Raw genomic sequence first — 17735 nt, forward strand, 5'->3', positions numbered from 1 at the left:
GCTGAATGCTGAACATATATTTAATTTAGAGCTTCTTGTTATCAGAACAAAGTTGAAATACTATTGAGAGTTAAGAAAGATATATTAAGCCACTAAAATGATCAAGAGCCCAGAGGCAATAGCTTCAAAGAGAGATTAACAAAACTGAGTAAATGTGTTTCAAAAAAGAAAAATCTGGGGTAGTGAAGAAGGGCAACGCAATGGGAAAACATGTGTCCTGGCTAATGAAGCAGATCTATTACATTGTGGCAGGGCACAATACAACATAAAACCAGTACATTTATATTTATATATGACAGTAAAAATATCCAGGGATTGTGAAGTTCCTAGAGAGGATAAATCATCATTATTCCAGATCAAAGATGGATTAATTTTGGCAATCAAAACACAGCTTCTTTGGCTTTATAATGGCATTATAATGAAATCTCCCAACTCCCTTTGGGTCACCACAGAAGACACAAATATGTCTTGCTAGCTCATGCTCATCAAAGCAGCAGAATGCCAGAGGACTAACTTGAAGAGACGTGAAATCTCATGCTACTCCTCTCCAAGCATTTTGCTGAACTGTACCCAGAGCTTTCAGTGCAGAGGTATTTTTTTTCCCTCTAATAACATATAAATCTATACTTGTCTATAAATATTTCTTAAACAAAACAGCAAGCGATGCATTTACTTACAAGCAACAATGTTTATGTATCGATTCTTATTCTTGTTGTCGGGGTGATTAGAGCTGTCTGATGTAATACCTAGATCTACAGTACAGCTCTGGATTTCCTGGAAAAAAAAAAAGGTATGTCATGCTTTAGTAAGTATTAAGATACACAAAATGTCTTAAAATACAGTAAGTCAGCACGAAAAGAACCACAACCTTATGCCCACTTATCTATGATATTTTACAACTAATTCATTGCTAAAAAAAATGCAGTGAAATAATTCCTTACCTGATAAAACTCTTTCAGTGTCTAATGAGGGAATGAATGCAAAAAAAGTAAAAAAAATCAAATTCCACAGCACAGAACAAATGGATAAAAGTGTTTATATAAATTACAATTACTATATGGAAAACAGTTATGGTCATGCAATATATACCTTCATAATAACAACAAAGCTGAATATTTTGAGATAACTCTTAAAGGAAACAATATGTAATTTTCCTGTTAAAATACTGGCATCTGTTTTCCTATTTTTAGCTTTAATGTTAGACCTTAGGCTGGTGAAAGCTTACACATATGAGCAACATCACTGACTTTAGCCAGATTATCTATATATTTAACTGTTCATTGAATGTGTTATTGGTCCTTATAAGTGCATTAGTTTCCCTGTGGAATGCTTCTGCTCTCTTTGCATTCAGCTGTAAAACCTTCACCGGAGCAGGACAGCGCGCCGCTCAGCCTGCCTCACGGCACTCTGGTACCAAAGGACAGCGTTACAGCCCTCCGTCTGCCAGCGGTTTCTCAATGAACCCAATGCTTTTATAAAGAGAGAGACAGGCCTGAGAAAGACAGGCACAAAGTCTATAAAACTCACAAAATTATTTTATTTTATTTTATTGTTTACTTTAACTGTCAGGAAACTCAAGCATTTATAAGGTCCACATTGTTAAGTAGGTCCAACATTGTTGTCATGACTAAAAGTACTATAATAATGTTTCCCAACACTTTTTAGGATTTATTTTAACATTAATCACCTTCACCTTCAGCTATTTAAGTATATATATGAAAAGTGGTCACCAGTCTGAAAATTAGATTTTAATCATGAGTTGTTTTATAGCAATATAAATAAAAAACCTGAACCACCCCTGTACTCTCCTCTCCGAATGTATGCTGAGTCTGCAAAGACAGTGACTGTATTTCAACTTTTCCATATCTTCTAAGTTCCTTATTGGTAGAGAAAAGACCGGGAAACTAATTCTGGGGTAGTCTGTAAAGCCAAAAAGGATCTCCAAGAAATGATAAGGACACTGAGGTTTTTTGTAATAGTTAAAACAAACATGAAATCTTTCAGATGGTGTAGGTGTAGCTCAGTGAGGTCTTTGGGTCACTGCTGTAATTTAGGAAAAGAACAATTTTAGGAAAAGAACAATTTAGGATGAACAATTTGATTTCTGTATTGCTGTCCTCACTAATGGTGAAAGAACTTTGTTACCATTGTATTTACACAGTCCTTCAACATCTGCTCTTATTAACAGCCAGTCTAGCTGCAGCTCAGTCCTGCCAGTGCGTATGCACATGTGTAACATATGAACATGTACTGGACATTCACAAGTATTTACAAGCTTGGGCCCACAATCAGATGGATATTCTGAATGCTAAATGAATTGGAGAAGAAATTCTGATGAAGAAGGTTAGGTGAATGACATGGAATTTTTGGTCCATTAGATCACAACACATTGGCCGGGGAAACAAAAGCAAAACCAAAAGATGCAAAACTATGGATTTCTTTACTTTCAGTATTGTTTTTGCAGCAGGAATATTAGAATCATATTTTAAATTAATAGAGATCAATTAGAAAACTTGTTTCCTTCCCAACTGACTGATTTTGCTAGAAATCACTTCTCAAGAATTTTAATAGCACAGCTTTAATGACAGAATTTGGGTTTATAATGTTTATTTTATGTGACTTAAGTTAGAACATATCTATCTTTAAATTGCTTGTAATGCATATGAATGTGAAAAACAATTAAGTTCATTAGTTACATATGGTGACAGTAACATTATACGACGAAAGCATATGTTTCAAAATTTTGAAATACCTCTTATGAACCATATATTTTAGGAAAGGAACTGTAAAGCTTTCACTACCACATATGAAGACTACATTAGCTCCCCTGTTAATCAGAAGTCTTGCCACGTGTACTCATAATTACTCCCATATTTTTTTCTCTGTAAATGGAACAAGCAAATGTGGGTAGCTTCTGCAAAATTCAATTGGCATTAGTGTTGGAAAAGCTTTAGATCTACAACTGTATCTGATAAACCATATAGATTGCATTATCTTTGCATAATTTATTCACACAATCATTCAGTATTTATAACAGTGATAAACATTCCCATTTGCATCCCAGTCCTGTTAGCTTTTATAAATCTCCCTAGTCTTTATGCATAAACAGTCCTTACTGGGCTCACAGTACTCATATTTACACGCATTTATGATATTGGTCCCCAAGTCAGAATGTAATGCCCAGTTCTTTGTTTCCAGGCATTTAAACTTAACATTATTTGTATGTGCTAAGAAGAAAGATGATGCCATAGAGCCATACCTCAAATTCTTCAGAAAAACCATTACTTGCATGTAAATCTGCAACATGTTTTGGAAAATGCTTTATTGGAATTGCTCCAACATCATCTTAGGGGTGGGAAAAGACAAAAAATATATTTATGAAGAATAAAAAGCCAGTGACATATAAAGAAGCTTATATGTAGGCAATCCACACAACATCCTGAAACAAAATTTTTGGCATGAACTTTGGATATACAACTTCCACAAAAATAAAAACACTCTTTAACACCATTAACATTTCTAAAATCATTCTCTAACAATTACACATTTCTAAATGACTATTTGGAAAGAAGATATAGGAAATGCCTTGCTGGGTCTTGCTCTGTCTTCAGCCCCCAAAATCAAGGTGATGATTCTGCAAGATGCTGAGCTTGTCTGTAAATTGATGAGCACTCAGAACTACCTTGAAGTCAAGGGGAAATGGGAGGATTAGCAGTTTGCTACAAGATGTTCAATGGGAGAGGGTAGGAGCAGAGCTCTGGATAATACTGGTAAAGAAAGAATCATCCGGCAGAGGAATCTGGGTGCTTTAGGCTGATTAGTATTGCACTGGGACCCTGATACAGTACATGGACTAGCCGCATACTCCCAAGCCTACTAAATTAATGCAGCATTATGCCAGTAGTATAATTTTAACTGATTGTTGCATGTTTGCGTTGGCATCCAAAGGAAACAACAACTAATTTTCATCTTTTATTGCAGGAGTCAGTACTCCCAGTAGGGATTTTCCCCCCATTCTCCCCAGGATTCTATGATTACCTATTGATAATAATCTTATGTATGATCCTGGGAGTATTGACTGCAAATTCACATCAGGCTTTATACTTCAAGTTTTAACTGAAAGGTTTAAGTTTAAGACTTTCTGGATACCCACAAAGACAGTATCTACATTCTCAACCAATAAATGTGATTCATGCAACTTTTGGGTCCAATACTCAGTCTGAATTTTCCATCTGATGTTTATATTTCGGGACATCTCTTTTTTACTTTATACAAATACAGAAAAACACTCTTGTGTAGAACATTCACTAGAGATCATGTCAAAAACCTTTGGGACTTTTAATCTTCTCTTTCCTGCAAATATGCTATGTAAACAAAGTCATCTGTTCTGTTAATTACCTGTTAAAGGATGACATTATTTCAGCTAGTTTTGGTTCTGAAGAATAATAACTTTTTTTTTTTAAAGCCTTTCATGGATTAAAAATATGTTTATTTCACAATTTGTAATTTTATCACTGTTTCATATGAGAAAGAAATATCTAAAACATTGAACAAGGACCTGTTATTTACATCAACAGATGTTCAGCATTTAGGCCACCTAATAATTTTAGCTTTCAGTTACGAAGAATTTGTTGATTTGTATTGAGATCCATCTGGTCTTCCACTTACATGAATGGATCTGAATACAAAAAGTAAATTTATCCAGTCAAGCCTAAGAGAAGCTGAACAAATGTGTAACACTATCTTCACACTTCAGAGATGAAACCTGGCATAAAGTGTTTATTCTAATGATATGCAAACACAAAAACAGAAGGGAAGGTAGATGATCGTAAGAGAGAGGACAGTAAGGGAGAAAGAGATCTCAGGTTTGGTGTAATTACTGTTTTATTTCCTTGCCAGTCCTAATCTCCCAATTCAATCACTTCTGACTCCAGGAATATATTTTATATCTGGATGGCAGGTATCACTTGAAACTACTTAAAGGTTGATAGTGGGTCCTAATATTACCCTGTAATTCATTATTTGTTCTGAATGCGTCTTTGAATTATGCTGTGAAGTGCCATTTTCTGTGAATAACTGCAATTCTCCTGTCTCTGCCAATGAAACCCCACAAAAGGAAAACTTAATATATAATGAGATCTGTGGATTGTGTTTTTAGTCACAGTTACAATAAAAAACTAAACTTAGCAGTTACAAAATGCTCTTCCTGCTCTACGCTCTTTGCCAGTATTATATCACGGTTAGTCTCAATTGCTGTAAAATTACGCCCCTGAAACACTGTGCAACAGAAAACACAAAAACTGCTCACTTGACGTCTGTTGCACGCCAAATAAAACAAAAATATTTCCTCAGTGCTTGCAGCTTTTTCCACAAAATACTTTATATATCTTTCAGTCACTTAAAAACACTTTTAAGTTAATATTTATCAGCATTTCGGAAGGAAAACCACCAGCATCAAAACACATATTTTACGCACTCAGAATAACTGTAAGTGCAATTCTGTCTTATGGCAATGGAAAACGCTATCTCCCTGAGGTGAGCTGGTCAGGAAAAATTGCAAGAAAATTATATAGTTGTACTGCAATATAGCTAATGATAGAGAGTAAGAGCAGAGATTTCCTATAATGATTGCCACTTGACATTCATATATAATCACGTTTTCTGAAATCAAGCTATATCCCTGCCTATTAACCATTTAGAAAAAGGTTATGTGTCTCCTGACAATAAATAGCAGTCAACACAAGAGGCATTTAAAGATGCCTACAATTCAGCTACAACAGACGTCTAATGTTTGGGATTTATTTAATTAACTGTGTTTACTAGTTATCTACACAAGGGCTGATTTTGCTTCCCTTAGTCATTCCAAGGGAACCCATCCCCCTGTGTAACAGCACAGTTTGCAAAAGCATTACTTGTGGAACAAGATATCCTTTTCTCATGTGTGAAAAAACGTGGCTCGGGATCTGCTGCAGAATTAATCTATTTAAGGTAGTTTTCATTCTACTCAGATTGAAAAAGCTGGGAGGGCTGCATGTGCTCCTCGGGTACTCTTTGAGGAGGACAGAAAAGAAACAGTTTCTCCAAATAACTGTGGTGGATATGGAACCTGAAGATGCTAATAATATTCTGCACTTGTGTATCATTTTTATGAGAGGCTCACAGAGAACTTGACCAGTAGTAAATATGCTAGTAAAATCTATCAGTCAAAGAAAACATTGTAATTGCAAATGAAATGCAGATAGATGAGGCATATATTGGTCCTGCTGGTAAAAAGAATAGCTATATTCTTACCTGCTGGTAAAAAGAATAGCTATATTCATGTTTATACAAATGTGACAAATTTAATTAAAGGAAGAAATACAGCAGACTGTTGCTGGTGTAATCCTCTGCTTTGTGACAATGAACTAGAGCTACTTAGTGTAGCTCAGCCGGCTAGACTAGAAGCCATTTCTAGTGAGGCTACACCTCGAATGGCTAGAAGGCACAGCGTATCTTTGAGACAACTCTGTAAGGTGAGGATATTTCTCTTCTGTGTTACCTACAGGAGAGAATATTAGTAACACTAGTCTCTGCCTCTGTCAGGTGTGCCTGGTTTATTAGTACAAGAGGGCACAAATCTCTGGTTTACAGATGTTACAGTATGTGAAGAATTCATATGAACACATACAAGGCAGCACCTTCCAACAGCTAAGACCAATCCACAGAACAGTTGACAAAAAATACCTGAGACTGGGAAGATTGGAGCTGGGGGAGCAGAAATCACTCGAGGTGACGTATTATCTTCTAAATAAAAGTGAGCAGTCTGGAAACATTTCCTAGAGGGGAAGAAACATAAATAAATATTGCAAAAATTAAAGCATTACCTGAGACCTTTTGGATTTCTGGTGTTATTGAGTAAGAAAGAAATCACAGTTTTGAAAACCAGTTTTCATGGACTGTCAAATACTACTGCTATAATATACATATTCCCCCAACACACCACCAAATTATGCATACAACTTGAAGATACTACATTAACTCAGCATAAATACATAGTTCATGCATCTTTACCTATACCAGAGGCAGAAGACAGAGCACACATCAGACATAGTGAAAGCTGAAAGAGGAACTCTGCATCAGGAGCTACTGTAGATGCTGCACAACAACTCCAAGTATAAAAAATGCCATTGTCTTCCTTGCTTATCCAAATTCGCACACATAATTACTGTTCCCTTTCATGTGATTATGCTAGCCTGAAGATGGAGCAGCGTATGAGATCAGTTCTGGTAATTCATCGATAGATCCTACTGCAGACATGGAAATACAATAAAAGGCAACATGCCCTGTAACAGACAAAACAGTGGCTCTGGAACTACTATGACTGGGGCTGAACAATTTTTTCAGAAAGTAATTGGAACACTGAGGGACACCTTAACCAAGGAGGACTTCCTGAAGTTGACAGACAGAAACAGGGGAATTTATAACTCCAGGAGATGCTAGCTTTGTCGCAAAAACACTGAAGGATGAATACAAATGGAATCAACCTTAACTATGACCCACAATGTTATTTGTATCTGTGCTGTAATCCAGATGTGAAGATAATAAGAATAGCATCTGCTAAGAGTCCCAAGCTATTCAAGGGACTAAACAACCAACTGCTGCTGTAAGCATTGCAAAGCCTCCTTAATTAAAAAATCTCCATATGATTAGACATGCTAATAACAATCTTTACTCTGGGTCACTTAATCTATTTGAAATATAAATTTAAAAAAGAAATACACGCATCAGGAAAATATTAATCTCATTTTATGTTTACAAGATTCTGCTTCTTCAAAGCTGTTGGCTGAAGCTATTATATGAGCTTTTGCTATTTTGTGTAATCACTGGTGTTTTAAATTCTTCTGTACTGTTCCTGTATCATTGCATTGATAAAACCTCCCATATAATTGTTATAATAAAAAAGAAATTTTGAGGCTACTTTGATAAATAGATAGAGAATATGTGGATATTGTCATTCTTTCCAGAACCTTAATGTAGATCATAAAGACTTTGGTAAGCTTATTTGAATTAAGCCTCTGGGAAACAGGCCCATACTCTCAGAATGTGTTGGGAATTTTCTGTCTGTGCACGATGCAGATTCTCTTAAAACACAAGGAAAAGTGGACAGCTACATGAAAGGGAAAATTGTGGCATGCAAAATAGTTCTGGTAATTCACATGACAATTAAATTTGGAGTCCAGCTAGAATCCTCTAAAAACATATTTGTGATGGTCATAGAGGAGCTTTGGCTTTGCATGACATGTTTGGAGTAAGACTATCCATTATGTACTTAGTTTTACTTAGAAATGGCAAGTTTGGATGCAGACCAAGAACACATTCAGGATGTGCTTGGGAACATCTTTCTAATTTTTGAAGAGGCTCTAACATTAGCACCCCATAGAGTTAGCAGCTGCTGAGGTAAGAGAGGCTGTCTCAATGCTAGCGTAATACTCAAGAGTTAGTTTCAAGACTGCGTGCGAGATGTCTGTGAGAGGTAGGCAAGTATCAAGGTACTTCAAACCACTAAACACTTTTGGAAAGTCTGGCCCTGCCTGCTGGGCACAGAGAATGCAGATGTACTGTGTTTATTAAAAAGAACACCAACCTAACAAACATGCCGACCAGCCTGACACTAAAGCTCTAAACCAAAAAATGTCCTCCCCCTAATGCCTACTGCTTATGAACAATCATAGAGTCACAGAATGGTTTGGGTTGGAAGATGATCTAGTTCCAACCGCCCCTGCCATGGTCAGGGACACTTTCCACTAGATGAGGTGGCTCAAAGCCCCATCCAACTTGGCCTTGAACACTTCCAGGGATGGGGCATTGCAACTTCTCTGGGCAACCTGTTCCAGTGCCTCACCACGCTCATAGTGAAGAATTTCTTCCTTGTATCTAATCTAAATCTACCCTCTTTCCATTTAAAGCCATTACCCCTTGTCCTATCACTACATGCCCTTGTAAAAGGTCCCTCTCCGGCTTTCTCGTAGGCCCCCTGCAGGTACTGGAAGGCTGCTATAAGGTCTCCCCACAGCCTTCTCTTCTCCAGGCTGAACAACCCCAGCTCTCTCAGCCTGTCTTCACAGGAGAGGTGCTCCAGCTCTCTGATAATTTTTGTGGCCCTCCTCTGGACTTGCTCCAACAGGTCCATGTCCTTCTTATGTTGAGGGCCCCAGAGCTGAACGCAGTGGTCATACATAAAGTTTATGGACTAACATTACAGAGTTTTGTCAGCTCCTTGCTTGAGAAAAGATTGAACTAAAAAGAATTTAATTAGCATAATGGCTTTCACATCTAAAGCAGTACTTACAATGTCCTCATAATATGCCATACTTTCACTATCCCTCACTGAGCCACTGTATCTTTAATCTTTAACAAGTTAATTGTGGCTGAAAATAAATTACACCCTTAGCACATTTGGGAGACAAATTCATAGCAGTTGACTTAACCTGTAATAAGACTCATAAATAGGCACTCCATCTGCTTCTGCATCAGCAGTGAAAGCCTTCATGACTAAACCTAATGTTAATAACCATGTCTCTTTAATTATCACTTGTTGTTAATGAAAAATGTGATGACTATTTCAAACTTCCAGACAAAGGTCCCATCACTCAATGTTAACCTGATTATTTAATTTACACCTTTCATCACAGCATTTAGATCTTCAACCTAAAACTGTAATTTGTAATTTAGACGCCGCATTTCTTCGAACACACACTTTATATATGGAGATAGTGCTAAGCCATTGAATTAATTAGGTCTGTATCTGTACAGGAAGCCATGCAGTGGCAGCTGCATGCGGTTTAACAGGAGGGATACTAGATCAGAATGAACACTTAAATGTGAACTACTTGGGACAAGACTACGCCTCAGACTGCAGAGGACACGATTTTTCTGGCGTGCGGCCCCCTGGACCTTGGCTGAGGATATGTGCTGCCTACTTCTCCCCTGGGGCAGGGCTGCTCAGAGCTTGACGGGGATTGTCACCGAGGCAGGCAACCCAGCGTGGCACTGCGTGTGCGCGTGAGTGTGCGCCCGTGCGGGGTGGTCACCGCTCGTGTCGGCTGAGGAAGGGAGCCGAACTTCGGAAGTCAGAGGCATCTGTGGCAGGATGAGTTTGCACATCCTGTGCTAGCCCAGAATGGTCTTAGAGGCACGATTACTTCTTTCTCAGAATTTCAGGGTCTTTTGTGCTCACAGGATATCTGCCAATAGGTATTCTCAAACACTTATTAGAATTTATTTTTAAATGGTTCTGATCATTTAAAGATCCAACGGTTCCAAAGGATCTTTCAATGGATCCTCAATGGATCCAATAATTCCAATTATACCATTTTTAAATGGTTCCAATTAAGTTTTAAATGCTTGTCAGCTGAAATTTTAATTTTCAGATTTTATTAACTCTTTTATTTGTAATGTGATGTCACATAGTTGAAAAGTTTTTCCTTCATGGATGGATAAGTGTGGCCTTTGTAAGTTTAAATCTGTTTTTAGTGTGTCTCTGCATGTGCGAGTTTCACTATCCTTAGAGAGGGTTCTCAACTCTGTTCCCATAAACCTAACACAGGATTCAAGGCATCAGTTCAAATCACGGATAAGAAAATGAACCTTCTCTGACAGCTGTGTTTCAAAGATATAGAGTGGTAGAGGAAAGTTAAAATTTAAATGACTACTCGGGGTGTTGTCTGTCATGAGTCGGTCATTTCTGAAGCATTGCTGTCATGTAACTTCCAGGAGGCTTCATGACAGCCAGCTGATATTCAGTATGTCTACAGACAGAAATGTACCTGAAACTGCACTAGCAGTTTGCTGGTCACGTTATTAGTGCTAGCCTTTTACTCAGATTCACAAATATTTGTTGAAAAAGAATCTTGAATGGTACAACTCCCACTGACAACTGTTACCATTTTACTATTTTCCAAGCTCTTCTTATAACCATTATAAAAATTGATTTGCACAAATAGCCTGACATTTCTTCCTATACATCATTTCATCAGGTTTATTTTCACTGATCACTTCTACGAACTGTTCCAAAAGAGTACACACATGCATAAGCAATTTCCAGTATATTGTATGTCATCACAGAGAAACTTTCAATTTCAGTCACCTTAACAGATAAGGTTAATTCAGCAAAATGGGAATGATGAAGCCAGCCAGAAATGAAAAGAAAAGAGCAAGGAGATTCAAATAACCCTGTTGCATCTCTGCTGCAAGGACTCAGTCAAGTAGATAGATACTGAGGGAGGTGGATAGACTCTAGATTTGGACTGAAAATTCTCTCTAAAGCTATAAAAAAAATCTATCTGGACGACAAGGCCATTAAAGAGCCAGAAGAATCTCCTTGATTATTCCACTATAATCTTAATCATGCTGAAGAAATGAAAGGAAAATGACATTGCTTGAAAATTGCTTGAATTACAAAAGATTTGATACACAGAACTAGAGTAGTTCAAAATTGCGTATTTTCCTACTGGCAATTAGACAATCTTTAGACAATATTGCCATTAAAAGTTTTCATCCCTGTCAGAGAAATGAGTATTTTATCACAGAAAGATTGAAATTGTGCCTAATGAGATAGTGAAGAGATTGGGGAATTTCCTCAAGTGCTGATTAACAATTTCATGTAAAAAAAAAACCCCAAAACCCAAACAACAGATGGTACAGAATTATTTTTCTGATACAAGTCATTCAAGTGAAGAACAAAATAATTTTGCCTTTTTTTAACCTTGAGAAACTGGAACTTGTCGCTCTTGGCAGTTATTTGGGTTTTAAACCAAATAATTTGGTTTTTAAACCAAATAACACACCTTTTGCATATTAAACACACCTTTTGCATACTCAAATTGGGAGCTAATAGTAGAAACAACTCAAAGCACTATTCACGGAAATACCCAGCTAGGATAGACCAATGCAATTTTTTGAGTACTGTTGCCAAAGGAATATAGAATAACTTCTTGCAAACCTAAACTTTTTAGGAACTTTAATCAGTGAAAATAATTGGCCCACATAAAACAATCATTATAAAAAGAAACATTGACAGCTTACATAAATTATTTCAAAATAAACTAAATCTAACCATAAAAATGCTTATAGACTTTATACTAATATTTTCCAGGCATAAAGAAAACTGCATAGCAATAAAGTTAATGTTCTGATTTTTCCCAGGCTTTAAAAAGAGGTGAGGGTCTTGGCACCCTTGAAACAGGGCCACAAAGTCCTACCTACAAAACATACTGTTTATGTTTCATTCCTCTGAAATAAGAAACATGTTACTGGTGTTATCATAATGCCAAGAAAATTTTATTGAGGATTAACAAAAAAAGAGCTCCATATTTTATTTTGTAGTACACATGAAATACAGAAAAGATTAAATTCAAGTTCAAGAAGATATTACTGCTAACGGGATTTTTGTTTTATTTTGAAAGACCTATGTTACAGAATTGTTCATTCCCAGAGAAAGAATACGAAATGAACACAATGTTATTCAACAAAAACAAGCTTGTAACGTGTAGGATTACTAGAACTGCACTGTACAATCTGGGTCTTAAAATGGATGGTGTTCTTTGGCAAATAGAAGAGATTTCAAATACTATTTAGCTTCAGGGATGAAACCCTTTGGAAGATGAATATGAACATTCATGTTGCATAATATGACAGACAGGAAAAGGTTCTCAATATGAAAGTGGTTAGCTGGAAACCCGGTGATGGACAGTATTATTATCCAACTAGACATAAGCTAAGGAATGAGTTGTGCAATTCTTATGGCAATTAACTACTTCTTTGGAAAGAAGAAGAAATCTTTCTGAAAATTCATTGCTCTAAAGTGTCTTTAATCATGCCGAAGGCTGTCTGACTCGCTAGCACGCTTGCCCGGAACAAAGAAAGCTCAAACTCAATTTCTTAAAACCTAGTGTGATCAGGGACGGGATGTATTCTGTCTCCATGTGGGACATACCCTGCTAGGCTGATAGAAAACCAGTGTCAGGAGACTAGGAAAAAAGTCAGTAAGCACAACCCTGACATCATAGCCTACAGAGTACAGTAGTCAGTAGCTTGGAAAGGGCAGTCTGGAGTCTAGTTCCTGGTTCTTCACCACCTTTATACATTTTAGATTAAGCAGGATTGAGTAGGGGAAAAAAAAAGAAGAAACAAGCTCTAGAAGCATCTGTGACATCTTTGGGCCTGCCTTTCCCCTTGTTCGTACAGCTCCTGGAAGAGCAAGATCCTGTTTCTTGCTGCTAGTTGATGTGTTAGCACTGCAGAAGCAGTAACAGGATCAGGTTCCTGGCAATCACCAAACAGCAAGAATCTCCATGGCAGGATGTTTTTGCAATTTATTTCCCCCTTCTGGACCACTGTGCTTCCTCCCTGGCAAACTGCACACTTGAGAAAGTGTTAGGGTTGTGCATGGATTTTGAAAGCCCTATGAGAGCTTAAGCAGACGTGTCCCCAGGAAGACTCTCTGGCTTTATCTAGAACCAACGAAACAGAACCAAAGGCTTGAGCACTGCCACATGCTGCCACATGGCTAACTAGATTCCTGGTATGCTTTTAGCTCAGGCCAACTTGGATTATTTCAGACGACGCTTGACACAGTTTGGGGTTAGCACAGGGCAGAGACCATCCCTAGTAGGTGATATGAATGCAGCCACTCTGTTTTTTCCCTGTGAGGGAAGAGAATTCAGCTGTACAGAAGAAATCTGTGCCATGCCAGCTGCTCTGTTTTATTTCACAGTATAGATATAGTCTTTTGCCCTCACTGATTATGTTATCATGACTTTTTATAGCTATCACTTCTCTTTAGCCTAATTTTTTTTCTTAACGTCTTATCAACTTATCAAGTCACAGAGAAACAGGCCCATGAGGGAACCTGAGGATGTGTGTGCCCATGAAATGCATCCTTAGTTACTCGCTGAATAGTTTGAAAGGCTGGGGAGCAAATTTTTGTTCGGAGATAGGCAGAATCACAAAGTAGAACAACTTTTAAATCACAGAACATCGTAAGAGCTACTCAGTAAGTGATCTTAAAACATTTATACTATTATACTATCCCATTTCTGTCTTGCATACAATGTCAGCTACAGCACATTCCTACAGTCCTATTTGAATTGCTTATTCTCATAGTCCTGTTGAGGACCATAGATTCTCATCCTAAATTGACAACTACCTTTTTTAACTGTTAAGGATTGGAAAGATAGGAAGCAAACCCATGCCATGCTGCTTATTTTTCTTCTCCCTCCTGTTCTTCCCAGTGCTCTGTTAAGTTACTTGGCTTCTAGGCATTAAAAATCACAAGTAAGTTTACTAAAATCTCTCAAAAAGGAAATAAACTATTTGCAATGGTTGAACGCTCTGCAAGCAAAAAGAATTGTAGTTGAGCATTTTGGACAGAAACCACCTTATTTTGTCAGCTTTATGTCATTGCAGCACTGGAGCACTACAAAGACACGGTGAGAGACAAGATCCAGTCTCCCTCCTGTAAACCAGCTCAATAATGTCAATCACATTTTTCAAATCAAAGCTCTTTATAACTGGGGAAAAAAAAAGCAAAAAACAACTTACCTCCAGTATATGAGAATACCCACAAGAATCACTAGACAGATAAAAGTCAGGGCTGATACGACCACAAGTGGTATAACTGTCTTCTTCTCTGATTCCAGACTCTCAGCTAGACCGATACGAGACTCATGGCTACTATTACTTGCCTCTGCAGTCAGAGAAAATTGAAACAGTCCATGTTTAAATTCTGACAAATGCACAGCAGAGTGAATGTGTCATAATGACCCTACTTAACACCACTTACCTCTATTTTTTACTATGTACTGCAGAAAGTATATACATTTGCAAACCAGCTTACAGAAAATAAGCAGATAGAGGGTAAAGCAAAGTGTTCAAGCTTATGTGACTCAGCCTTCCAGCAGTGGAGACTTCTCTTTGTAAGAATAGCAGATTGTTGTTAAAATATAGAAGAAAGGTTTTTATTTTCATCTGTTTATTAGCTGAAAGCCAACTGAGTTAAGGAATCTGAATATATAATATTGGAATGTGTAAAGAACATTTTGATATTAAACTGTCACTCATATAATGCAAATCACTTCTTGGGCTAATAGTTTAACAGGAAAATTTTCTTACAATAGTCCCTATGTGCTTGCCGAATTGCAGTTAAACCTTCTGTATTTTAATACATTGCCCATTCTGTAACTCGCCTTATAGATACATCCTACTTTCTTTGAATCCAATTGCAGTACTTCCTCCCCCAACTATACTGGAGCCAGAATTAAATTTCCTACCTCCATCTTTACAGGTGATCAAATTATTATTTAGCTATTGTCTCGATTTCACATTTCTGTCAGCCTTGTAATGCTGGGTGACAGAAATATTTGGGCATAGGAAACTGTATGAAGATTAAAACAATATATTTTATAATCTCATTAAATAAGGGAACACAATGGTGGACGAGAACAATCCTGCATTTTTAACTTTGGTCATACCTCAAGAAGTAAACAGTTTACAACTGTGATTTTGACGCAGAATGATGGATTCTTTTAAATCTGTGCAGTTTACTGTGATCTGTGACCATTATATGAGTTAAAACACAGAAATAAGCACTTTTGCACTCGTTAGAATTAAAGCCCTAGATTTTCTAAGAATGTTTTCTGCTTTTGTGAACAGTCCTAATTCAATGAGTGTTCTGTATGGGAGCAGAATTTTGCTGTCTAGAAATCAGCTGCACTCCATCGGGATTTCAAGGGACCAATTCTACATGAATAAAAAGCTTTCAGACAAAAGGGAGGAGGGAATGGAGTTGGATCTGAAGAAAAAATGACAACAAATCACATGTTCTAAATAGGATGTCAAAAACCAAACAGCTTCACACAGCACAGTTTTCCAGGCAGCTCTCTGCTTGCTTCCATTTTCTTGAGTTTAGGGGCTTTCAGGGCTTTATATGTAAAAAGATCTAGGCTCTGATCTTGCAGACATCTTCTTGGTTTTCATTCAAAGTACTCTAACACCCAAATCAATCACTACTCTTTAAATCCTATAGCTCAGTGGGCAAAGTGATCGCAGGCACAAGTTGCTTCTGAAAAATCTGCCCCTGAGTTTCTGGTGAGTAGGCTAAAATCAGTATTTCCTACTGATTTCAGAAGAAGCTATGTGTATGCATGAGAGATCAGAATACAGTCCCTTTGAAGCATTCATACTTGTTTATCCAACTCTGGACTAATTCACAGCATAAAACCCAGTCTTATCTGGGTGATGACAGGGTTCCTTCAAACTGCATGACCAAATGCTATTAGGATTCCTTCTATGGGGAATGAAGAGCAGGCTTCTCCTGTAACGGAGGGTTTCTTGCCTACTTGGCTATCACTCCAATGATGGTGGCTGAAAAGGCAGTCTCATCTACAGTAGATTTCCTTGCTCTCTAATAACTGATGTGTTTGGATCCTTTGCATATTTATTTATATTAATTTCTCTTACAGTTTTTCAACTGAAGTTGAAAGGTTTAGGTAGCCATAGAGGTCTTATGGAGGAAGCCCTAGTTCAGAACAAGCATAAACATGCATCAACAACTACAAAGACTGGGAAAAGTTTAAATGACAATGTTTTCTGTAATGGCCACAACAAGAAGATATTTCATCAATCTCTGGTGAATTCACTGTAATGTATAAATAAGTTCTCAGCTGAGAAGTCTCTTTTATTTTGTTTCATTTCTTTATAATTGAATTAAGCAAAGATGTCTTTGATTTACAGGAGAACATGTTAGACATGCTCACATTGAATTTTCAATTTATTAAAAGACAATATTTGGCATCATTTATTGGAAAAAATAATGTACATGAAATGATACTGTATAGTGTCTTTCAATAATATCTAGAAGACAAACTCTAAGGGTTGTACTACTACTACTCCTCTTCCTCCTCCAGTAACGTATAATCCTTTTTGAGTTACTACCAGTAACAAATCAAATGACACCCATTATGTAAACTATAAATCTCTTATGGTAACACTCATTCACATTAGTAACATAAGTTTTGAAATACTGATGTTCTTTAAAGAAATGTTATGCATTTTACACAATGTGGTAACTACTTACCTACTGAACTAATTCACTTACTGATTCAGTTTTATAACACCTGCCTTGTTAGGACTCCTACTAATTTCAGTATGTTTTCTATTTTCTTTTAATTTTTATTTTCTATTTTTCACATTCTCCTAGCCCCAGCTACACAGAGTGTCAATTTACCACCTTTTCATATTAATATTCTGTTGCTCATGAGTAATACGACCTCATGTGATTTAACTGTGTATTTGTAGGACTGGGCTGAAAATTTCCCATGCTTTGTGGATTCCATTCCTTAGTGGGTTTAGTTGAATGATACTGCCCTCTACAGATGCTGAGAGTACTTAATGGAAGTTCAATTTATTTTCTAAAATACCAATTTAACCTTGTTTCTTTTTTTTTTCTTCCAAACATCATAGATTGTTTCTGACTTTACTCTTGGATTTTCAATACTCTAACAAGAGGCAATGCAAATTATGTATCTGAATACTTCAGGTTTTCCACAACGCATTTTTAAATACAAAGGAAGTGCTTTATATTTATCCGGTTTTTATCTACGTGAGGTTCAGTTTTGCCTTCTGGCCTTATCCTTGGAATCACAGATCACAAATACTGTCGCTGACTTTAAGAGGACTAAATAGGAAAGTAGCACTAA

The 17735-nt window shown here is 37.0% G+C and overlaps 1 protein-coding gene across 1 annotated transcript in view; it reads right to left on the reverse strand.

Moving 5' to 3' along the window:
* The window catches only part of PTPRZ1 (protein tyrosine phosphatase receptor type Z1), a 104104-nt gene that overhangs the window by 17059 nt on the left and 69310 nt on the right, over positions 1 to 17735 (reverse strand). Inside the window, exons 13-17 of the mRNA XM_075494581.1 lie at positions 14581 to 14725; positions 6724 to 6815; positions 3260 to 3345; positions 942 to 962; positions 678 to 774 (exon numbers count right to left, since the gene is read on the reverse strand). Coding sequence (XP_075350696.1) covers positions 678 to 774; positions 942 to 962; positions 3260 to 3345; positions 6724 to 6815; positions 14581 to 14725 — 441 coding nt within the window. The remainder of the gene's footprint in view (positions 1 to 677; positions 775 to 941; positions 963 to 3259; positions 3346 to 6723; positions 6816 to 14580; positions 14726 to 17735) is intronic.

The sequence above is a fragment of the Mycteria americana genome, chromosome 1 (genome assembly GCF_035582795.1).
Source record: "Mycteria americana isolate JAX WOST 10 ecotype Jacksonville Zoo and Gardens chromosome 1, USCA_MyAme_1.0, whole genome shotgun sequence".
Classification (NCBI taxonomy): Eukaryota; Metazoa; Chordata; class Aves; order Ciconiiformes; family Ciconiidae; genus Mycteria; species Mycteria americana.